This window comes from Colletotrichum aenigma (assembly GCF_013390185.1).
Source record: "Colletotrichum aenigma strain Cg56 chromosome Unknown KSG_Cg56_contig03, whole genome shotgun sequence".
Lineage (NCBI taxonomy): Eukaryota > Fungi > Ascomycota > Sordariomycetes > Glomerellales > Glomerellaceae > Colletotrichum > Colletotrichum aenigma.
Window position 1 is genome coordinate 5,618,302 of NW_023500909.1, and position 23,588 is coordinate 5,641,889.

A 23,588-nucleotide genomic window follows, 5' to 3' on the forward strand; every position below is an offset into this window, starting at 1 on the left:
GATTGAGCCTGCTTGAGCGGTACATGCCTGAAAAGAAACCGCCCGCAAAAAGCAGTCAAGATCAAAGTGTACCAGACTGTGCCACCACTCCTCACATGTTGCGACTTGGCTCTTGTTTCCGAGGCTTTTCCCCGTCTGACATTCGTGTCAACAGGTGTGGTAAGATATCCTCAGACTGGCAAGTTGTTCGGGGCAGTGTGCCAAAGGATGGTGGTCTCCTTTCCACGTCGCATGTCTTAAGTATGCGCAGTTGACCGAAGTCTCGGTTAGGCAGTCTGCCTCGGGCGCATTGCTGGGCATGCTTCGCCATCCATTTCTCATTGGTCCACCGGGGCTGTGCTGATTTTGTGTTACCACCTACACCGCATCTTTCACCTACTCACCGCGAATGATCAGGCTAGGGCTGAAAGCAGGAAATGAGGCACACTTTTCATTTGGCCCCCTTTTTCCCATTTTCACTTGCAAAATCAGGCTGAATTTTTCTACTTTGGTCGGCAAGGCTCTGGAGTTGGTTGCTCAGCCAGGGGCTTGAAGGATTCATTTTCATTTGCGGGAGCCTGGAGGCCTGCATGGGTGCGGCTGCGACGAGGTCCTTATCTCTTAAGAAATCAGATGCGGCCTTCCCTGGCTCCATCAAAATTCCTGCAGCCGTCCTGTCCCATCTCGAATCATCTCCTTCCTTTCCTCATTGGCATCCATTCATTCAAAGATGGCCACAGTCAGGTACAACCATCCAGTTTCGAGCGGAGATCTGATACCACGAATCGACGCACCTGAGTAAGTATCATATCCAGCACTTCGGTCATTAAGAGTCCAACATGACTTTCTTTCCCTTCGCTCCTTCATTTGTTTTATTTATGACTTCATTTTACTCACGTTCCGCAGAAGTAACTCAAGACATGAACCAACAAAAGTCGCCAAAAACAGGTTACCAGCAAAGATGCCGGCACTGTCAAGAACACACTCATTTCCAGGTAGTCGGCGAACTCATAGTTCTGTAGACTTGACAGCAGAAAGGAGTGAACTTGGTTCAGGATTGTTTTATGGTCAGAACAGATATGTTGGTTCCGAGGTTGGTCTTCATGGCCAAGACCACAAGGACCTCCATCTGCCGATCATCATACATGAAGACATGTCAGACTTGATTGTTAGTACATCTTTAAGTGCGAAATTCTGTTACAACTTTCGCTGATAAGAAGAGCAGGATCATCGGTTTGACACCAGCAATGAACCAACGAACACGGACACATCCACAGTTCTGGCCGCAATCAGGGGCCAGGGACTGCCACCAACAAAGGACCTGCCTAAGTCTATTCCAGAACCCAGCGAGATTACCGATCATGGGCATCAGAGGTATAATGAGTTGAAGAACGAGAACCTTATTCCATGGCTTCCAGTAGACGACGATGAACACGAAGGCAATCTCTCAGACCGAATCCTTGAGGCAAGCTGTGAAAACTCTCAGGACAGACAGGAGTTTCTGCCCAAAGGTCAATTGGACAGACTGATTCATCCCAGTTCAGTTCGCCTGGAGCTCAGAAGACGGCTGCCAAATCTTACAGAGGACGAAATCAGATCTTACGCCAATCGCATATGCCACGGTAGAGCCGAAACAATCGACAAAAGTACCACAGAGGATTTGGTCAAGTCGTATCAAAAAGTCTTCGCGGTTTTAGTCCTCGTCAACAAGGTGGATACTATTGAGTTGTTCCTGGGAGAAAATGTGTGCGATGCAGACTTGCCACTTCAAAGATACACCAGGAAAAAGGATTCAGAGCGTCGCAAGTTGGAGTTACGACGCAAGAAGCAACCAGGCCGTCGGCTGGATTCCTTCAGGTTATGGGACCAAGCTGCCATAAGGAACTTTGAAAAGTACCAATGGGCTGTGGTTCCTCCATTTTTCACGAAGGGCAAAAGGAAAAACGTACAACATTACGTTCTTGAGCCATCAACAGTGCTGCCATTCATTTTCACCGAGAACGCAAGTAGCGGCCGTCGAGGCGGTTACAGCCGAGTTTTCGAAGCCGATATCCATCCGGACCACCACAATTTTAATGGTCCTCAACGGAATGAGCAGGACACATCAGAGGTATTCCCCACTCTCAACTTTAGAACTTCTCTCTCTAATACCATCATCAAGCCTTCACAAAACACCTTTGCGATCAAACGGCTACAAGACTTAACAAGCAAAGAAGCGTTCCAAAAGGAAGTCCAAATCCTCAAAAGATTCAGTGGGGATACCCATCCGCATCTCATTTCTCTGCTTGCAACATTCGAGCGGAGTGGCGTATTCTACCTGATATTCCCATGGGCAGGAGCTGATTTGAAGACTTACTGGAAGTCCAAGAATCCAAGACCAATGCACGACGCGGACACTGTTATATGGATGGCAGAACAATGCAGTGGCTTGGCCGAAGGTCTTACCAAACTTCACCAGTACGAGACTGGGCTCAACGATAAGACAGAATCTTCGAAAAAGGAGTTTCTAGCGCCAAATGTTGTTCTGAATGGTGGCAAAGACTCTGGAAGACCTGGTCCACTATATGGGCGGCACGGAGACATTAAGCCCGAGAATATCCTTTGGTTCCCTGATCCAAAGGTCTCTTGTCACAAAGGAACCCTGAAAATCTCGGATTTTGGGCTTTCTGAGCTCAACAGTCGGTACAGTAAGTCTCAGAGACGAAGCCAACTCCCGAACTCACCAAGCTATCGGCCCCCTGAGTGCGACTTGAGGAAGAAAATCATCAAACAGTCATACGATATCTGGACACTTGGCTGCCTTTACTTAGAGTTCATTACGTGGACACTAGGCGGATGGGATTTAGTCCAAACGTTCGCATCTCGAAGACAACCTGTAGATCCAGGAGAAACTGAGTCGAACTGCTTCTTCGAGATCAGAGAGGATGGGAAGGATGCACGTGTCGATGCATTCGTCAAGCCAGCAGTTACAAAGGTCAGACTTCTGTTCCCAGCACCGGTCATCACTTGATTATCTTCAGTTACCATACAATGCTAACCATCACAAAGTTCGTGTCAGAGTTGCGTTCTCATCCGCGGTGCAGCGAATTTCTTTCTTCTTTCCTAGATATGATTATGGGAGAGATGCTGATTGTAGAGTCTGAAAGCAATCGAAGGTTGGGATGCATGCAGGTGATGCACCAAATCAAGACTTGGCATAGGAAATGCTTAGTAGACGCAGACTTCGCGTTAAATTCATCGCGGAGAGTCTGATCGGGTCTAGAACTGGAGCTTACGCTTGTATTCTTCGTGCGAATGAAGTTTTATCAGTAGGAATTGTTGGGCAGCCGTAATACAGAACTTTCAGGCTATGAAGGCTATGAAGCGATGCTCTCCGAGGCGTCCTATTTTAAACCAATGCTTGCAGCTGAAGTTGCAGTCGTTCGGTCGACGGAGCAGCGCCAGATGCATTCAACAATTGTTCCATCAATTACGGGGCATGGGTGGCTGAGGTTGGGTGCCTGCTTGCCTGCTTGCCTGCCGGAATTATGCGAACCGTTTCATGCATGCCGCCCAACAATGGGCCACAGCCTGCTTGATGTTCATTCCTTCTCTTCCTGCACGCTGCACCATCCACACCCATTCTTTATTCCCTCGTGCTTTCCTCAAATTTGAGACCGTGGCGAGCCGCAGCCCATCCGCGTTCCAAGGTCGGCTTGATCGCGGCTGACGAGAGACGCCAGTATCTTTCAGTCTCCATGTTAAGAAGGGAGTTCAAGCCAAACCAATACGAAAGAAATCAATTGGCGGAGGAGTCATAAATATGTCTTCGAGCGGCCATTCCCTTCTTCGGACGTCATTGCTCCGTTCTACTGTTGCCTCCTTATCAGACGAGATACCCCGCGAATCTCGCAGTCCGCCGGCCAATGACTTCACGATGCCTAGGTGTGGAAGTGGTCCCATTTGATGACTGCAGTACACTAAGTAAGCAGGTCGATGTGCGTCATCGCTTAGCTTATCCACGCTACCATCCGCATCCAACCCAGACGACGGGACTCCTCACGAGCAAGCCTTAGGGTTCTTGTTACAACCTCGATTGGTGTTTGAGCCGAATTCTTGCAGTAGTCGTGCCATTTAAATGCTTGGCACTGGTCCATGATAGGGACGGATCAGTCTGGTCGCCGTTCATTTGCACATGATTGCCAACTACCCAACACAACTTGGACATCGGCCCCGAGACACTGGCAGCCTGCTTCACCTGTAGATGCAAGCCATCCGCTGCCTCACGGTTTGCATTCTCTCTATCCGGCAGATTTGGACTCCAGTCGCATACCCTGCCTTTGCCTGACGGGCTTGATGGTTTCCCCCGTCTCGTCATTCTTTCCCTTCTTCCGGGCTTCCCCCATCTATGATTGTGTTCGCATGTCGATCCTACTGATCCAACGAGAACAGATGCCACCATGTCGACGAGGGCGGATCACGAGTATTCCGAAACAGACAACAGCGGCTCAGAGAGTGATGGCCCACAGACTCTCGGAGACCAACTGCTCGTTTACTTGGTGGAGAGCAAGTTCGACTCGAAACGAGAGTTTCTTCCGGAAGGATACATCGACAAGGTCCTCGGTCGCGGCGCCATTCAAGACGAACTCTTCTTTGGTAAGAAGCTTGATAGTGATGACAAATCATTGATCAACTTCATCCATGATCACGCCAGGAAGGTCTTCGCGACGGCTTACTGCGCTCTTGGTAGTAATGCAGGGAGCTCGCTTCTTGAAACTATGGGTTACTTTCGTCGCCAGAACTTCACAGACAGGGCACTTCCGATCAACGACATTCAAAAAGCGGATGAAACCCGGAAGTCCAAGACGAAACTTCCATTTCCGTTCGACTTAATTGAAGATCCCAGGCTACAACGCGTATGGCGGCGAATGCCTATCCGCAACTTCTATCAGCACCAATGGAAGTTCTTGGCGCCTGTGTTCTCACGAGAAAGATTTCACCATAATCTCCATCCCGATGTTATTCTACCTTTTGTTTGGAAGAATACCGCTACCAAAGAAGGAAGGTTCAGCAAGGTCCACCAAGTTGAGATTCACAAGGGCCACCAGAAACTGCTCAGGCCTAGGGTAGGGAAAGCTGCCAACGCTCTGTGTTTTGATCTCACCTGACACAACATCCAGGCAGACGGTACCCCGGCCCATATCGCTATAAAGGAGATTCTCACAACTGATGACGATGAAGAGCTGCAGCAGGAGGTGGAGAAAAATTTCAAGGTAGAGGCAGACGCTCTGTCCGACATTGCAAGTCTCAAACACAAGCATATTATCGAGAGAATTGCCGCTATCACACGAGGCGAAAATCGATACTTCATGTTTCAATGGGCTGATGGAGGCAATCTGAGAGACTTCTGGAAAAGCCACCCCACGCCAGAATTCGACGCCAACTTGGTTCGGGAATCCGTAACTCAATTGCGTGGACTTGCCGACGCATTGGCAGCTCTTCACCACTACAAAGGCGAGGGCAACTACCGACACGGTGACTTAAAGCCAGAGAACATTCTCAGGTTCGAGGACAAGACCTTTGTTGGAACCCTCAAGATCGCCGATATGGGCCTTGCTAAGCGTCATACTGAGGCAACCGACGACCGATTAAGCCCGACCAACACCAAATATGGTACTGCACGGTACGAGCCTCCTGAAGCAGTAACAAACAAACTGAAGGCCAGATCTCGTCTTTACGATGTATGGTCATTAGGATGCATCATATTGGAGTACATCATATGGTTTCTCTACGGTTATGACGGCGTCAGGGAGTTCACCGAAGCGCTTCTCGACGACACAGGCTGTTTCTACCGCGTCGAAAAGGACGGGAATCAAACAAAAGCTGAAGTTCATCCTGTAGTCGTTCACTGGATGAATGAACTCAGCAAACACCCGGAATGCTCTAAGTCTACGCACACAGCAATTCGAACTCTTCTTGACCTCGTCCGAGATAGACTATTAGTTGTCGCTCTCCGGCCTAGTCCAGAGACAACATCTGAAATGTCCTCAGCAGTCGTTGCTGTTACCCTTGCTGATACCTCCGAGCCGCCACAGGTTGGCTCGGCCAGGGCCAAAGCCGCCGCTGCAAGCTCTGCGCTCCAAGCGATACTGGAAGATGGTGATGGGAACGAGAAGTATCTACTCGCGAGCAAGAACAGACCGGGCTTCAGACGCCCATCTGTCGCTGCAATCCCTAGATCCAGCAACAATTTGCAGGTTCCAGGACAATCTCGGCCGAAGTCAAACGCACCTGCCAAAGATGCCTCGATTTACACCACCGTAAGTGACCTCCATTCAGGGGTGAACATCAACTTCCTGCCCTTTATCCTGCGTTCTTAGCCTACAGAAGCTTCGTTATTGAATTGGATTCCTGGATGCTGACGGTTCCCACACAGAAGGACGTAAGTAGATGAGTGTGATCGACTGCACTCTGTACCAGGCTCATCGACTGACGAGCTATTTAGTATGTGAGTTGAGTACATATATCATGTTTTGTAACTCATCCTCTCAGCGCTATTTACTAACAGAAACTGTCCGGTCTGAAGGGGGTAAGTAGAATAATTTCACCGACCAGCTTCCCGTTTTCCTCTTGACTTTGGACGCAAATGGTTACTGATATATCTCTTCCTTTGTTAGCTAGTAAGTAGAAAAAAATATATCTAGACGTGAAGGACTCCTTTAACCTAGACATCGGGCCATCTGCAGTCGGTGAGACAACCCGCAGTTTTACGCTGCCAAAGGACCCAAGCTCAAATACTTGCTGACACCCACCCGTTAGCTCAACCACACCTGGTCATTTTACTCCGACAACAAATTCGCCAACAACCTTGTGGACACCTACGAGAATTTCCCCGTGGATCTGAGCCTACCTCACTATCAAGGGCTTTGTGCTCAATGTGAAGAGTTGGACATATTGTCGTCAGATTTTCAGATGACCGATACGCTCGCTGGTATAGAGAAAAGGGCAGATACATGTGGCTTCTGCAAACTCTTAGCAGAAGCTTGTAAGAAAACAAATGCACCCAAGGTATTTCGCCTGCAAAGGTGCGGGCCTACTCTCCGAATCGACAACGCTTCGGTACCGCTTCTCAGCATTGTTCGCGACCCTGGTTAGTCATTTGATTCTCTCGACTTACCTTATCCAGTGAATAGACTTTGATAGTTTACTGACTGATAATGTTTATACAGGCGGAGGTTCGGAAATTCCAAAGTATATCCAGGTTGGCTTCCCGAACCTCTCTCCAACCCGCCACTCCCTGCACTTTGAGATTATCAGACAGTGGCTCAAAGAATGCGACAATAATCCAGCCCACGACAATTGCCGATGCGATGAAAATCCCACACTTCCTACTAGACTACTCGATGTCCAAACTTCGACAATTCGTCTCATTGACACGCAAGGCTTACAAGGCCAATACCTTGCGCTGTCACATCCCTGGGGCGATCCAGCCATACATTCCCATTTCTGCACCTACACCAGCAACATCGAGAGGCACAGAGCCGGTATCGACTTCAACGTCCTTCCAGACACATTCAAAGACGCAGTCACAATAACGCGCGAGCTTGACATCAAATATCTTTGGATTGACTCGCTGTGCATCATACAAGGTCCCGATGGTGACTTCACGGAGCAATCAAAGCATATGGAAGATGTCTTCAGCTCAGCGTACTGCGTGCTTGCTGCAAGCCGGGCGGCTGGTCAATGCGACGGCTTTTTGGGAGACAGAGTTGGACGAGATTACATCACATTTAGCAGAGGTGAAGATGAAGTCTACCACATCTGCGAGGAAATAGACAACTTTCAAGGGGATGTCATTGATGGTGCACTGAATCAGCGGGGCTGGGTGCTTCAGGAGAGAGCCCTCGCGCGTCGGACCATCTACTTCACCGAGAAGCAGACATACTGGGAATGTGGCGGTGGGATTCGATGTGAGACGTTTACCAAACTGAAAAAGTGAGTCTCAGGACCGAAATGAACAATCCAAGCGTTGTAACTTAACTAACCCGCGAGAACTCCTTTTTAGCAATATCGCGGCCTTTCTTGGAGATCCCAAGTTCCCTGAAGTCGCCATGCGTTCGACAAGAGGAGAAATGATCTATCTTTACCAGATGTTTTACCAACAGTACTCAAAATTGCAATTTTCAAAGGTCGAGGATAGGCCTTTTGCCATTGCCGGTCTAGAGAAAAGATTGTTACAGGGCTTTGCCACACGTGGAGGATATGGGGTGTTTGACGATGGAAAGGGTCTTCTGCACCGGAGCCTTCTTTGGTGTCGATCTCTGGGCGGGACCCTCGGGAGAATCAAGTTTCCGGTTGAGAAGAAGATTTTCGTACCGACGTGGTCGTGGATGGCGTATGAGGGAGGCATCGATTACCTGGATCCGGAATGGAACAAGACCGAGTGGGAACAGCAAGATCTCCGATCCCCGTGGAGCGCAGACCCGCCTGTGCAGTACACCACGGACAAAAACAGCACGATCTCTCTCGAAGCTACTGCGAGAGATTTCGATGAAGCCAAAGCTGTCAAAGAGCACATCACGCTTTACTTCGACATGCCTGACAAGGCCGACGGTCGTACGCCAGGCTTGAAGTGCGTGATCCTAGCGCGGCCCAAGACTGGATCTACAACGACGGACAGGATGTGCTATGTCCTTCTTGTTGCGCCACCGGTTAGTAAGAGATCCGGAGGCTCGACGGTCTTTGAGAGAGTGGGTGTCGGAAAAATGCCCGAAAGTTGTGTCTCGCAGTTGGACAAGATTGAAGTTAAGCTCCAGTAGATTCTAAGATTACAAAAGCTCTTTTTCTTTGCTGTTCGGCCTTCTAAATCGAGATCGATTCCATTAAAAGATATGTTAAAGGTCGACCGGCATGGTCAGCATGTAATCGAAGACATCAAGCAACGACGACGACAACGACGACAACGACGACCACGATAGCGACGACGAAGACTAAAGAAACAGCGGTCATAATATCAAACTTTGCATGAAAGTCACCCGAGTTGTTTGCGGCACGGCACCTTGTTGATCTAGAACCGGCACTCTATTACGGTCTATCTATCATCTATGACACAATAGCCAACGCACTCTTCACCGCAAAGTTGTGCTCCCGATCCATATCCCACGGCCCAGGCCTAACCATCTGTAACTCTACACCCGGTCTAAACACCATACAATACGAACTCCCTCCAAAGTGGAACATCCCAATCTCCTGCCCCTTTTCGATCCTCTCCCCCTCCCTAACCACAAAATCGCAACTCGACACCTCTACCATGCCGATAAACACAACCGCCATCAGCCCAATCTTCGGGTTATCCGCCTGAATGAACATGATACTCCGCGTCGCCACCGCACTCAAATACGGCTGCGAATACGTCGGCGCCGCCGGGTCCTCCCCACCCTGCCCCTTCGCCCCCGCCAGCCCCTCCGACCAGTTCTCGCTGTAATACGTGCCGGGCACGTACTCAATCCCGACGACCTTGCCGCTCACCGGCGCGTGCCAGCGGTGGTAGCTCAGCGCGCTCAGGAACGCCTGGTACACCGTCCCGCCCACGAACTCCGCCGTCCGCTTGTGGCAGTTGAGCATGTTGCCCAGCGAGTACGGCTGCCCCTTGAGGTAGAACGTGTCGAAGAGCTTCACCCCCGTGCGCACCTGCAGCGGCGCAGACTCGCACGCGTTGGCGACCACCAGCGTCGGGTCCGGGAACCGCGGGTCTCGTGCCCCGCGCTCCGGCGCCTCCACCGGCCGCACGCCCTCTCTGAACCGCCTGACGAAAAAGTCGTCCCACGACCCGAAGCCGAAGTACTCCCAGCTCGGGTTGCATTCAAATAGCTCCTCGAAGGTGTGGCTCGTCTTGCCGTTGTTGGCCTTCATCGCAATCATCTCGCGCGCGTCCTTGGACAGCCACCCGTCGAGGCACCCGCGCGACTCGGGCGTCGTGAGGAACTTGCCCCACGCGTTGAGAATCGCCGCGATGGCAGCGTTGACCTCGGGCCGCAGAAAGAACTCGTAGCCCGAGATGGTGCCCATCGGCCAGTCGAGCAGCGCGTTGATGGGGCACCCGACGAGGCCGATGGCGGTCGACGGGGACGACTTGGTGACGAACTCGGGCCCGGAGCGCAGGACCAGGTTCATTACGGCGATGAAGTCGTCAAACTTCTTGATGGCGTTGTGGCCGACGGGGTCCTGGGGGTACTTGCGGGACGACTCGGTGAACATCTTGTTGGCGAGCTTGGTGAGGTGCGCGTCGTCTTGGACGAGCTTCTTGAAGGCCTCGAGGGTCGGGTCGAGGGGTTCCGGGTGCTTGATCGCGCGTGCCTGCTTCGCCTTTTCCGCGACCCATTGCGCGATCAGGCTGCGGTCTTTGGGGAGCCAGTGGCCCGGGGCCTGGCTCTGGAGCGCTTCTTGGGCGTTGAAGCCCTTTGGAGGCTGTTTCCAAAAGTATGAGAGCATCTTCGAAGGGCAACAACTGTGTGACTGAAACCTGTGATGACTAATATTGGGAGGGAATCTAACAACTCGGGCTGCATGTGCAGAGAAGCAAGCAAAGAGCAAGAAGGTTCCGGTTTATATTTTTGTTGAGCAGATCCTACTTAGCTAATTCCGCGTCGCAAGAAAGTCATGCAAGCACACGTGAAGTTACTATATGCCTGTCCTGCTTATGAGAGCGAGAAAGGGCCAAACGAAACACGAGCTGCGAACGCGGGAGTTACGCAACGGCTCGCACGGCGGCTGTCGGGGATGTGCCACGAACGAATTCCGTTGCGTGTTAGTACACCGGTGGAAGGTACCAGCTTTTTGGCAGGGTGAAACATGACGAAATGGGGGTAAACATGTTTGACAGGTGAGGTCGTTTCCAGAAACAATGCTGAGTCGGGCTCATGTCTTGTTCAGATATCGATGGGAATAATGCCGCACCGCCGGCAGAAACGAGGTACGGTCTACACGGGATGCGGAAAGGCACGCAGCAGCGCGAATCATTCGTCGACACCTTTCCGATGTGGCGTCCGGGCCGCTACACAGCCGGGACCACAAAGATCTGCCCAACTGGTAAGACAGCGTTTGTCCCAAAGAAGATACGCACGACGACGAAGTGTCACAGGTCTCGGAGGCGGTAAGCTGGTCTGCCCTCTGTCTGGAGCCGATCCGCTTAACCGGTTGTGACTAAGGGCTGTTGGCTTGCTGGCTTGATGGGGAAGAGAAAAGAAGGGAAAGTGTCGTGCTCGCCGAAGCGTTGGGTGCTCCGACCGCGGCGGCGGCAGCTGCACGCTTGAAAGATCTCGTCTGATCGTTGTTGAGTCCAGAACCAGGGGTGAAAAAAAAAACTGGGAACGCGGTTTCGGGGATCTGAGGCAATGCCGCCTCGAATTCTATTCAGCGGCTCCGATGCAGGACATGGCGGGCGAGTCAAGCTGGGAAAAGTATGTAAGCACGGGTCGCGTGCTTCGGTCTCTGATGAATGGCTAGTTGATGCTCAGGAGGCTGTGTGTTACTGAGTTGGAATAGTTTGAGAGTTCGAGAAGCTCTCTTTTCCGCGGACGACATGTGTTGTAAGGCGCTGTCTGTTGGTCAATGTGTGTCACGAGCTTCCGATAGCAAGAGTTTCTCCATCCAGGCACGTCGCGTGGACCTCTCCTCCCCGTAAACAGCATGCTTTCGACTGAAGTTCAGACTGAGGACTCAGCTGGCCTCGCGGATGTCGCCTCACGGTTTCCTCGGCATCTCATCTGTCTCGTGGCCTTCAGCTGGGACTGAGAGGCGACTTCCATCACCTGCATGTAAGTTGTAAGTGAGATGAACCGAACTTTTGAGTCAGCTACCTTCAAGCAGTCGCCCCGAATAAGTGAAAAGCTTAACAGTAAAAGGGTCTGCGTAAACGTTCGCTTGAGCAACGAACCCTAGATTGCCCGAACCCCGAATGCTCCTTTGTCAAATAAAACCAGATACAATCAACGGCAAATCAAAATGTTGTCTGCAACTTTGGGTAGTCCTTGGCGCGAGCCTGGAGATCAGCAAAGATGGCACCAGAGTCGTCCTCCGCGAGGTTCTCCATCCGCTTCGTATCCTCATCCTCAATCTGTTCAAGAATCTTCTCGGGCTCCTCGTTGCCCTCCTTCACGTCCTTCTTTCGAGGCTCTGTCGCCTTCTTGATCCCCGATGACTCGCCGATCAAGAGGATCTGAGCGTTGGCATAGTCAAGGTGTTCGGGTTTGGTGGGCATCCATCGGAGGTCTCGGAACTCCTTGTTGATCCTAGAGCTTGTTGTCAGTACCATTCATGTCTGTTAAAAACAGCCAATACTTACTTCTCAGGGTAGTCAGGATTCTCTGGGAGGCTCGCGTTCGCAGGTCCGGATTTGTTGGGATTCTTAGTGCTCAAGATGAAGCTGCCTTGCTCCTTGAGGCCAAGCTCCTCCTGGACCTCGCCGATGTTGGAAGGCAGAGTGAGCATGTACGCCAGGTGACTCTCCCTGCCGGTCGTCGTGATGACATAGACGCCCTCGCCAACAGGAGTGGCGGCAGGGACCTGTGAAGTGCCAGCTCTGGTTTCGTGCTGGTCACCGGAGAGGAACTGCTCCTTCAGCTCGGCGAAAGAAGCGCCGGCCTTCTCGACGAACATCATGAAGCGGTCTCGGCCGCTCTCAGGAAAGACCTTCTTAGGCAGGGCGATCAAACGAGTATTGCCAGCATCGCCAATCGGGCCGTCACCAAGCTTGGAGTCGGGGGCGATGGGGCGAAGAATGAGGTAGCTTCGAGCAATGTCGTCAACTTCTTCGGCCTCGTCAAGGTTGACCCGGGCGCGGATGAAGAAGTAGATGATGCCCTTCTCGAGGACGTTGGACGGAACTTTTTTGTCCGCGTGGGAAATCTCGGCAGTGTCTCCGTTGCTTTCCTTGGTTGCAGGCTTCTCATCAGCCTTGGTCTCCTCTGTTGTCTCCTCCTTGCCCTTGGTATCGGCAACCTCGTCCTTTTCCTTGGCCTCGTTCTTTTTCTCGGTCTCAGAATCCTTGGCCGGGGCAGCCTCCTTCTTTTCCTCGGTGTCGTTCTTTTTCTCCGGTTTGGAGTCTTCCACCTTGGACTCCTCTTCCGCCTTGGACTCCTCTGCCGCCTCCTCGACGTCCTTGGCCGCCTGGGTCTCGGCAACCTCTTTCGCGTCTTCGGCAACAGTCTCATCTCGATCCTTCATCTCAGTGTCGGAAGTTTCAGGCTTCTCCTCCTTTGTCTCGGGCTTCTTTGCCTCTGGCTTCTTGGACTCGGCATCGTCTTGCTTCTCGAGGGCCTCCTCGATGGTGGTCTGGCGGGCACCATCATCGGACTTCTTCGCCCGCTTAGCATCAGGAGCATCCTCGGCAGTGTCCTGATCGATGACACGCTTCTCTCCAGCGGTAGCCTCAGCAGTGTTCTGGGCCTTTCCATTGGCCTCAGCCTCGCCGTTGGCGTGCTCTCCTGCACGTGTGCTGACCATGATGCTGGACGTGGGTGATTGGGTTGACGATGGAGACGGTACGGTAGTGTAGGTGTCGTGTTGTTGCCCGCGGGTATCAATTGATGACGGTTGGTCAGATGGAATGCTCCAAACAAAAACACAGGGAAGAGAAGCAAGTGCTGGGGAGGAGTTGGCAGGCAGAGAGGAAGGCGCGCGGACGGGGAAAGGTCTGAGGAGTTCTGATGTCATAGGCGGCGTCGCACGCGTCGCGTTGCTTTTTCTGGAGGCAGGTAGCCGCCATTAGGTAACCTGGCGTGCCTTCCCGCGAAGTTACACACGCTGTCTCAATGAGCAATTGGCTGCCTTTGTCTCTGGACATTCTTCTCCTGTCTCAGTAATGCGCTTCATCGTGTCTGAGGTCTGTCGCTGCTTGATTTACTCGCCAGTTGGCCTTGTCGTATTCCCTTGGTTGGTTCGCTCCTTACCTTCCCCAATGGGTTGTTTTGAAAGGAAATCACGTTGGGGATGGATTGAAACCTTGGTGATTACGATGACAATTGAACTTGGTCCTGGCAGAGCTTTGTTTTCACGATGCGGAATGCTGCAGCTGCTCATGATCTGCTGCATGCGGAAAGAAACCACACACCCCGCGATGGCTACTTTCACATGGTAAGCTCCCGATCTGGACGAGCGCTCACTGATCTCGCGCTCGGAGAGGTGCAGATTTATACACTGCCGAGGATTCCCACCCGCTAAAACTCCGAGAACAACAGACTCCGGCTGCGCGCCCGCCTTAGGACCCCACTCGGCCGAAGGTTCCAACGAGCAAGAAGCGTCTCATCCCCGATGGCACAATTGGCTAGCGCGTCAGACTGTTAATCTGGAGGTTGGTGGTTCGAGCCCACCTCGGGGAGTCAAGGCGGTTAAAATCCGCACACGCGAGCGCAGTTGTTTTTTCCCTTTTTTAGCCCGATGTTGGTCTTGTTGACCTGCGTTGTCTTTGTAGATGAATTGTTGCTTGCTATCATTTCGGCTACGTTCATTCTAAACGAAACTTCGCTGGAATTAGCTGGCAACCGTTTCTACTGGGCGTTAGAGATTTCCTAATGATGAATCTTGTGCGATATGAATACCATCATCCTATCTGTTAATTGGCCTTTGAAAATAATTTGTAAAACTCAAGAATAGATAAAATGCTGCAAACTGCCTACCCTCTCTCGGACATTTCTCTCTGGTTGATAAAATTTTCAATAGTGCACTAGAATCGCACCTTGAGTTTCGCGGTGCTGAACATTGGATAGTATGGTCTCTGCGTTCAGCTACCTCCGTAGCGTTTGGCCGTGATATTCACAGCCATCTCTCCGTCCACTGTTACCTAGTCCCTTTAGGCATAACACTCTGGGGTCCAAAGTATGGACTGCGTTTTCACTTTCACCTATCGCGAATCCATTGAGTAGCAGGAGAACGGTACTCAGGTCATCACATGAGACACAATACTTCACGCCATAGATTTGTGCATGCTGTATTAGGATAGGACTACCAAAAGCCTTCGTGGTCTGAAATCTCATCGTAACCGGTGGTAAGCGTATTTGCTAAGCCTCCAATGAGGTATCCATCTACTTCGTCTTAAAGGCAGAAAGTGACGGTGTCGTGATATTTCTCCCCCAGTTAATCCTCGGCGCAGTCTGTCCTCCTATCCTGGGCTCATGCATCTTGGCTGATGGCCCAGTCTGAGGTCCCGTGAGGGCTAGCACGCCATGATTGACTGGCGGGCTGCCTTCTTGACCAATCGTAGATGCTGCGACGGTATCTGTTCGGCTCCTAGGCCGCAGATATATCGCTGCCCGCATCCTCGTTGTTGGCTCAGTCGTAGCTGTTGTGTGGGTATCGTATCTTGTGCAATGGATAATTCCGGCGTTGCGTCAGATGTTCTTCAAGTAGTGGTTCTTGAACTTCTTGTTGGCCCGATCCGCGCCTCGCATGAGGAATTGGTCGCCAAGAACCTCAAAGACAAATCGCCGTGGGGTTCCTTCCTCAGCCGTCGCATCGGCATCAGCGCTGGGGCTGGGCTCCTTCACCGGTATCTCGACCTTGAACCAGGTCCCCTCCTTGGGCACAATCTTCATCTCGTTCTTGCGTGTGATGACCTCGAACGAAAACTTGGAGTCCTTGATGACGATGCCCTTGATGCCGACACGGCTCGGGCACGAGCTGCGCGAAACCTCGACCTCGGCGCCATGGAACTCGGCAGCGCTTAACTTCGCAGCGGCGCCGCTTCCTCCGCCGAGGAGTTCGGATCCCAGGATCTCCTCAATGTATCCCAGCCACAAGCGATGGAGGGGCTCGAAGACGGTGTATTTCTGGCCATCGCGGGGCACGTCGTGCAGGCCGCGCCTTCGTCGGTCGCGCGCGGAGAGCGGCTTGGGTTTGAGCTTTTGCTTCCTTTTGGCCTCTTCGCGGGCCTTTCGGCGGGTTGATCTCGGGTTCGACGGGGGCGGGGAGCTGGGTCTGAGGTAGAGAGGTCGGTATTGGATCTTGTCTGTGAAGATGCGGTTGACGGTGTCGGGTGAGTGCGCTCGGGCGAGGAGGGCCTGGGTTATGGGCTGATTTGAGGGAGCCATGATGCCTCTATGCCCTCGCGACACTGCTCTGGTTGTTATTGTCCTGGCGAAGAATTGGTTGACGTCGGTTGCGACTGATGACTGTGACGAGGCTGCTTCTGCAGAACCAGGCGCATGCGATTTCCTGGAGAAGCTGCGGAAAATAAAATTAAATGTTAGTGCCTCCAGGTTCCATTTCCATTGGGTGGTGGGGCGGGAACCAGGATGGCCTGCCGGCTGGCAATGTGCTGGCCAGTCACTGTTGCTGTTGCTGCAGTTGCTGTCGCTGCCCGCTGCTTGGCTCATCCATCAGTGGCACCTGCAGCAGCGGCAAGGATTGGCAGTGCTGTCTTCACATGCCGAAAACGCTAAAACCGCCAAAGGGCTTCGAGCTCGGCTTGGAGACAGCGTGGGAGCAGGTGGGAGGCAGCAAGCGCGGACGCGGACGCGGATCAGTGGTCCGGGTGGGTGGCACTTGACCTCAACGGTCCACCCAATGTCCCGCGGCATGACACTGCGACTCTTTGGTTCTGGCTACGCTCGGCGCAAGGAGCAAGGAGCTGCTGGGAGGAGACGATCAAAACACTTCCCACGCTCTTCCTCCACCGTTTCCCACTTCACTTGGGTAGCCCGTCAATCTCCAACGCCATTTGCAGTCAGTCTTGTTCGAGAAAAGGGATCCCGTCTTCCTCGACCGAAACTCGGCAATGGCAAGGGCCTTGAACGGACTGCTTCGGAGTATCTAGGACCAACAATTCCATTCCACGCACTCGACACGACTTAACGATACCCGATTTCCCCCACGATACCCCTATCCGCCACCGCAATGGCTAAAAACGACGATTCCGCGCCGGATCTGAAGATCCTCGGCGACCAAATCACCCTCCAGCCCAGCGGCTACATTAAAACCCAACGCGATGACGAGAAGGAGGAGGCCCTGATGAAGCACATGGCTCGCTTCCGCTCCGAGCCTCTGCAGTATGTCCACAAGCAGTTTGGCCCCTTTTGGATCCAGGAACAACACTAACTAGCCGATGCGCCAGATTCCTTCGCGAAGTCTCCCTCTACGTCTCCGGCACCGGCTGGCGCGCCTACGACAATGCCATAGGCCAGCCCATCTTCTACTCTGGCTTTAGCGACAAGATCAAGGACGCCGTGCTGTCGGCGCCACTACTACAGTCGCGCATCACCGACCTCGCCGAGAAGCGCATTGCTGTCGAAGAGAAGGAGGGCTTGCTCAACAAGAATGACAAGGACTTTGAGTTGAAGCGCGCGCGGAGAAGGGCGGCCATCGAGACCGGAATCCAGGAGGTGGCCGAGAAAATGACCGACGACATGATTTGCAAGTTCGAAAGCAAGACGTTTATCCGAAGCGCATATTACCTCGTCACGCAGTTGACTCTACGCGCATATCACCAGGGCATCCACGTCTCTAGCGAAGAGGTACTGAGGCTACGAAAGGTGGCGGAGGAGGCCGAAAGGAAGAAGCAGAGCATTATCTTCTTGCCCTGCCATCGATCGCATGTCGACTACGTTTCGCTGCAGCTCATCTGCTACCGCTTAGGACTCGGCCTGCCGGTTGTCGTAGCTGGAGACAACCTCAACTTCCCTCTAGTCGGAAGCTTCCTGCAACATGCTGGTGCGATGTGGATTCGGAGATCGTTCGGCGATGATATTCTCTACACGACCTTGGTGCAGACGTATATCGACACCCTGCTGCAGGGAGGCTACAACTTTGAGTGTTTCATTGAGGGTGGCCGTTCAAGGACAGGCAAGCTCTTGCCTCCAAAGTTTGGTATTCTCAACTTTATCCTCGACAGCATCCTGTCTGGGCGAGTCGAAGACGCCGTCATCTGCCCAGTCAGCACACAGTACGACAAGGTCATTGAGACGGAGGGCTACGTTACCGAGTTGCTCGGCGTGCCCAAGAAGAAGGAGAACCTCGCAGATTTCGTTTCTGGAGGCTCATCCGTCTTGTCCCTGAGGCTTGGCAGAGTCGATGTTCGCTTCCACGAGCCTTGGAGTCTGCGTGGGTTCATTAATGAGCAGCTTGTAAGGCTGTCCAGATTACCTACGGGCCTCAACCTGGATACGAAGAACCCCGAGAATACCGCAATCCGCCAGAAGCTCCTGCGCACACTCGGTTACAAGGTGTTGTCAGACGTCAATGATGTTTCCGTGGTTATGCCTACTGCTCTGATCGGCACCGTGCTGCTCACCCTCAGAGGCAGAGGCGTAGGCAAGACGGAGCTTGAACGTCGCGTCAATTGGCTCACTGACCGAGTCCGGGCGAAGGGCGGTCGTGTTGCCCACTTTGGAAATGCGCCCCTCTCCGACATCATCGAGCGTGGCCTGGAGGTGTTGGGCAAGGACCTGGTTGGCGTCGTGACAGACCTTCCAGAACCTACCTACTATGCCGTCGACAGGTTCCAGCTGTCATTCTACCGAAACATGACCATCCATCTGTTCATCTCGGAAGCTATAGTGAGCGCCGCGATGTACATGAAGGTCAAGCAGGGAGGTGGACCGACCATGCAAGACATCTCGTTCAAGGAGCTTCAAGACCAAATTCAATTCCTCTCTTCTCTGTTCCGCGGCGAGTTCATTTTCCCCAGCGATGGTCTGGCAGCGAACTTGGAAAAGACGCTGCGCGACCTCGAGGCGGACAAGGTGCTCAAGCTTCACCGAGACGAGGAGGGCAAGGTTGTGGTAGTTGGCCTGTCGGATCACGAGAGAATGGTTGGACGGGAAAACTACGACTTCTACTGCTTCCTTATCTGGCCGTTTATTGAGGCCAGCTGGCTCGCGGCGGTTTCTCTGATGGGCCTGGCAACACCTCTTGGCCAGAAGGACGATATCTGGATTGAGGTGGGCAAAGCCCAGAGTAGTGCACAAGTGGTACGTTAAATTCAGGCAAGCATGGAGTCACACAACTAACACATTTCCAGCTCGGCAAGACACTCTACCACCAGGGTGACCTGAGCTACTTCGAAGCTGTGAACAAGGAGACCCTAAAGAACGCGTACCAGCGGTTTGAGGAAGAAGGTATCTTACAAGTCGTCAAATCCAAAGACCCCAAGGTTCCACCCCGCCTGCGTCTCGACCCCGAATGGTGTCCTACACGCGACCCAGAGACGGGCGCCCTCAACGCCTCGGGTCGTCTCTGGGACTTTACCGAGAAGATCGCCTCCAGCCGACGTGAAGGCAAGAATCGTCGTGACGGGGCCACCGTTAGTACCCGCGTGCTCCGCCTGACGGATCTGCTCGGCAGCAAGCTGTTCGAGGCGGCCAAGACTGGGGACAAAAAGGGGGCGTCGCCGACCCTTAGTATGGAGGACGCGAGACAGCTTAAGAAGAGCGTCAAGGAGCAGAGGAGGCGTAGGTCACTGGAGAACCGAGCACATTTGTAAATTTTGTATTACTGTAAACGTGTAAAGCGGGTATGATATGATTACGATGTTCTCATCCTGTCCTTTCTTTTCTTCTCAGATGGCCGGGTCGAGAAGTCGCACAACGTTTGTCCTCTGCTGGCGCAGCTTATTAGGCTGGTCGGTGGCGTCAATGAGTCATATATGAGGGTTCCAGGGATGTCTCTCACGTACAGCGTTGAATGGACGCGGAAGTTGCCCTGTAGCCCTCATATATGACTTGTTGTCGAGACTGGCCAGCCTAATAAGCCGCGCCGGAAGGTGCTTGGCTGCGGTAATGTGTTGATAGTCCTCAAAAATGGCATTCTTTGTCGTCAAGTCTACTCAAACGTGGGATTCGACCATCGCTACCCTACGTTCCTTCCATCCAACCTTTGAACTCCTACTGGGTATTTGGCTTCAGAATAATGTTGTCAATAAGTCGCACCGACGGTCCGCCGCTGTGCCCGAGATCCTCGCCGGGCTGCGGCTCCTCCACAGGCAACATCTTGACCGCGCCGCTGAGGATGGCCCCCTTCGTGGGCACCACCGTGTTGATCTCCTGCATCGAGTCCGGGTCCGCCAGCGAAATGTAGTCCACCTCGAACATGACCCGCTCCGCCGGCGCCAGCTTCGCCTGCTCCGAGAGCACGCCCGCGGCGACCTGGTTCGCCGCGCCGAGAATCGCGTCCCGCTCCAGCGCGCCGCTCTGCGTGTACGCCTCCTCGGCGGCCCGCAGCGCGCGGGACAGCACCGTGGCGACCGCGCGCCGCCGCGCGCCGAGGTACACGTTGCGCGAGGACAGCGCCAGCCCGTCGGGCTCGCGCATCGTCTCGCCGACGACGACCTCCGTCGGCAGCATGAAGTCCTCGACCATGCGCCGGATCACGACCGTCTGCTGCACGTCCTTCTGGCCGAAGTACACGCGCTCGGGCTGCACGATGTTGAACAGCTTCATGCAGACGGTGGCCACGCCGCGGAAGAAGGTCGGCCGCGAGGCGCCCTCGAGGACATCGCCGACGGGCGTGATGGTCACGAAGCTGCCCTTGCTGGACGGCTCCTGGCCCGGGAAGCCGGCGGGGTACATGTCGGCGGTGGTGGGGGCGAAGACGGCGCTGACGCGGCCGAGGTTGGCGCCGTCGCCGGCGAGCTCGCGGTCGAGGTCGCGCAGGACGGCGGTGTCGCGGGCCCAGGTCTGCGGGTAGGAGGCGAGGTCCTCTGCGACGCCGAACTGGGCGGGGTTGACGTAGATGGAGACGACGACGTGGTGGTTCTCGCGGGCGGCGGCGCGGATGAGGGAGAGGTGGCCGTCGTGCAGGGCGCCCATGGTGGGCACGAGGCCGACGGAGCGGTAGTTGAGGAGGTGCGGACGGCGCCAGGTGCGCAGGGCGGAGACGTTGCGGAAGATGCGGATCGGTGAGGAGGGGACCGTTTCTGGTGCTGAAGACGAGGAGGAGGAGCAGGCTGTTCGGAGCTGGGAGGATATGCTCGAGCTGCTGCTGCGGGATGGGCTTGTGCTGCCCGCGGCGCGGAGGGCGCGGGCGAGCATTTTGGATGATTTTTGGGTTGTTGGAATTGTGAGCAGCTGGCGATTACGGTGGTTACGGGGGAAAGAGGGGATTTGCGGCCATTGTGGAGGCGCAATGGCTTATAGAGTCGGCGACGCTGTGATGGTTTCTGCGGCGGATTTTTGGGGACGGAGGGAGGTTTGGTGGAGATGGCTGTGAGGTCGTGGTCCTCGGCGGTATCGGTGAGGGGCTCGGTGAGGGAGCTCCTGTGGGGTCGGCACGTAAGGGGCACGAGGTTATCTTATCTAATCGGCCAACGCGGAAGATGGATTACCCAGAGGTTTCTCCGGCAGCTCACCGGGGCTCACCACCTCGGACCAGCCCCATCTCGGTGAGCTCGGTGAAGGCCTGGTCGGAGATTTCCAGCGGTTACCTTATCCACTGAATAACCTCGCCATGCTTCCCGCTGTCACTACCTTTCCCCTTTCCTGGGGCTCCCCATGCTGACTATCTACCCCCGAGTTGTTCTCTTGCCTGCTTCGTTGGCAGTCCGCACAACACTGCTGTGTGTCTTGCAAGTAACCACGTAGTCATTGCCCTTCTCAGCGGCCTACGGATACACAGCAATAGCAATGATGCCAGGTCAATGCCTCGTACGACATGGCACCAGAGAATCCCCGTGTGACGCGAGGCATGCGAGATTGCCGTGGCCCTCTTTGCACGATTTGGCCAAGGTCGCGATCCCACGCCCCCCTTCCTCCGATGGACGTGATCGTATTTCTCTGCGTCGTGTGTCCATTCAGGCGTGAGCGAGAAGGAGACAGCAAGATCCGACTCCCAACTCCCTCAGTATCCGTCTCCCGCTGCCTCTCTCTGTGACCATGGAAACGATTTGTCAAATCTCCTGTTTCACGCCTGGAGACACTTTCTTGGCGGACAGGCTGAGATGTAGCAGATGTTGACAAAATGTGCTGCTTCGCGCCTCGCGCCCACTTACCACTTTCCCAACTCCAACCCACCACCACCCCCATGAGAAAATGGGGTGGTGGTGGCGTCCACCCTGGGCTGTTACCTTCTCTCTGGGTGACTTCAGACGAAAGCACGCAGTAGATCGAAAGAAGGCGCCCGGGTCGTTGCAGGTGGCTGCATCCACGGGGGATGACAGCCAATCTCCCGGTCGATAATCTGTGCTACACACACCCAGCGAGGGCATGGGAAGGGTAGAGTCGAGAAACACTCGTGAGGAAGAAGACTTGCATGCATCGTAACTCTGCACAGGAACAGCACAGCCCCGGCCCCCCAGCTGGTTGCTGAATTATCTTCAGTCCTCCAGTTGCCAAGTCACAATCCTGTGCGAGAACGAGTGCCACGAGAAAGGGCAGTCTCGACTTATCCCGCCAAGCTGCCCGATCAGCCTGGGCGTCGGTTGCAGATGGCTTCTCTCTCTTCTTCCTCCTCTCCCTCTCTGACTCTGTGCCCCCGTTGACAGCTTGGCCCTGGGATAACGCAATCTCGAGAAAACGTCCAAGCAAAACTTGGCGTCTCCCCTTCCAAGCTTCGGCACCCTCAAGAAGGCAAGGCAAGTCGCATCGTTGCAGCAGAGGCGAAGTCCGGAGCCGACGTCAAACCTTGCAACAAGACCCAGCCTTTTTTGTCTCTGCCATGGGTGTTGGACCACCACCACCCCATCCATCCCGACCGTCGTCGTCGGGAAGTCCCCAGGAATGCTACCCGCGACCGCAAGGCAAAAACTTCCCGAGAAGCTTATCCTTTCCCGCTGAGAATCAGAAGAAGTGTCAGCTTCAACCCACCACCCACCCACCCCATGTTCAGAGTGAATGAGACCCCTGTGGCGGACTCTTCTTTCTCGTCTGTCTGGTCGTGCTTGGGCGTGGGGTGGGGAAGAACAAGGTACCGGCCTACGGGCCCCCCATGGAAGAGCAACATCGCGGAACAAGGCATGACGACGGGTGTGTATCGCAACCGCATCTCCATCGCATCGCATCTGGCGCTTGTTCTGGTGGGAGTCACGGTTGCGGCCTGGAACGAGTTGGCATGCTGAGGAACTGATGGTTTTGGTCGCGGCCCGCGGTCCGCAAGCGCGGTGGGACAGAGACAGACCTGGCTGCTGATGGTACCATTCTACGACTGAAAATAACTGCTGCTGATGGATATGCTTGAATCTGCACAGCTGAGACAGGCTTTCACTTGTACCATGTCTCTTTCTAAGAAGCTCGCTGGGTGAGAAGAGTCTCCTCACCAAATTGCAGCTAGAAATGTCGAATCACCCGTCTTCATTGGCCAGCACGCATTCGCTTTCAGGCTGTCGGTAACATGTCCGTCTGCCTGTACATCTACCTTTTGCCCGTGCCATCAGACGACGATCTCGCTTTTGCTTGCACCACATCCTCTACGAAGTAGTGCTACCCTTCCAGCCCGCCAAGAAAGGCACCTCAAAATAAAGTACAGGAAAAAAGAAAAGAAAAAGCTAGAATGCACAGCGTTGCCCAGCTCCCTTCGTCCTTTTGCCGAACTTTGAAAGCCACCCATAAGCTCGGATCAGGGCGCAGATTAAGTCTGGGTGTCAAGATGCGAGGTCAGCAGCAAGCAGGACACTACAGTAAAGAAAGAAAAAGTAATGACGGCACCCG

The 23,588-nt window shown here is 53.8% G+C and overlaps 7 protein-coding genes across 7 annotated transcripts; 3 read left to right on the forward strand and 4 right to left on the reverse strand.

The window, feature by feature from the left end:
• Nucleotides 1–1,132: 1,132 nt before the first annotated feature.
• Nucleotides 1,133–2,989, forward strand: CGCA056_v005490 (uncharacterized protein; the record flags this gene model as incomplete). The annotated part of the gene is made up of 3 exons (XM_037320742.1): nt 1,133–1,147; nt 1,205–2,666; nt 2,859–2,989. The coding sequence occupies 3 exons, from the start codon at nt 1,133–1,135 to the stop codon at nt 2,987–2,989; spliced, it is 1,608 nt and encodes a 535-aa protein (XP_037181247.1).
• Nucleotides 2,990–4,418: 1,429 nt separating this feature from the next.
• On the forward strand, nt 4,419–8,777 carry Bmpr1b (Bone morphogenetic protein receptor type-1B; the record flags this gene model as incomplete). The annotated part of the gene is made up of 6 exons (XM_037320743.1): nt 4,419–5,084; nt 5,139–6,278; nt 6,395–6,400; nt 6,778–6,949; nt 7,188–7,953; nt 8,024–8,777. The coding sequence occupies 6 exons, from the start codon at nt 4,419–4,421 to the stop codon at nt 8,775–8,777; spliced, it is 3,504 nt and encodes a 1,167-aa protein (XP_037181246.1).
• Nucleotides 8,778–9,060: 283 nt separating this feature from the next.
• Nucleotides 9,061–10,449, reverse strand: psiD-3 (L-tryptophan decarboxylase; the record flags this gene model as incomplete). Its single annotated transcript, XM_037320744.1, has 1 exon — nt 9,061–10,449. The coding sequence occupies one exon, from the start codon at nt 10,447–10,449 to the stop codon at nt 9,061–9,063; it is 1,389 nt and encodes a 462-aa protein (XP_037181585.1).
• Nucleotides 10,450–11,956: 1,507 nt separating this feature from the next.
• CGCA056_v005493 (uncharacterized protein) lies at nt 11,957–13,461 on the reverse strand (the record flags this gene model as incomplete). The annotated part of the gene is made up of 2 exons (XM_037320745.1): nt 11,957–12,248; nt 12,302–13,461. 2 exons carry the CDS (start codon nt 13,459–13,461, stop codon nt 11,957–11,959), a joined length of 1,452 nt encoding a protein of 483 aa, XP_037181245.1.
• A 1,883-nt stretch (nt 13,462–15,344) lies between these two features.
• On the reverse strand, nt 15,345–16,043 carry Pop4 (Ribonuclease P protein subunit p29; the record flags this gene model as incomplete). The annotated part of the gene is made up of 1 exon (XM_037320746.1): nt 15,345–16,043. One exon carries the CDS (start codon nt 16,041–16,043, stop codon nt 15,345–15,347), a length of 699 nt encoding a protein of 232 aa, XP_037181252.1.
• An 805-nt stretch (nt 16,044–16,848) lies between these two features.
• Nucleotides 16,849–19,432, forward strand: plsB (Glycerol-3-phosphate acyltransferase; the record flags this gene model as incomplete). The annotated part of the gene is made up of 3 exons (XM_037320747.1): nt 16,849–17,000; nt 17,066–18,920; nt 18,971–19,432. The coding sequence occupies 3 exons, from the start codon at nt 16,849–16,851 to the stop codon at nt 19,430–19,432; spliced, it is 2,469 nt and encodes an 822-aa protein (XP_037181251.1).
• A 400-nt stretch (nt 19,433–19,832) lies between these two features.
• panC (Pantothenate synthetase) lies at nt 19,833–20,978 on the reverse strand (the record flags this gene model as incomplete). The annotated part of the gene is made up of 1 exon (XM_037320748.1): nt 19,833–20,978. The coding sequence occupies one exon, from the start codon at nt 20,976–20,978 to the stop codon at nt 19,833–19,835; it is 1,146 nt and encodes a 381-aa protein (XP_037181250.1).
• Nucleotides 20,979–23,588: the final 2,610 nt, after the last annotated feature.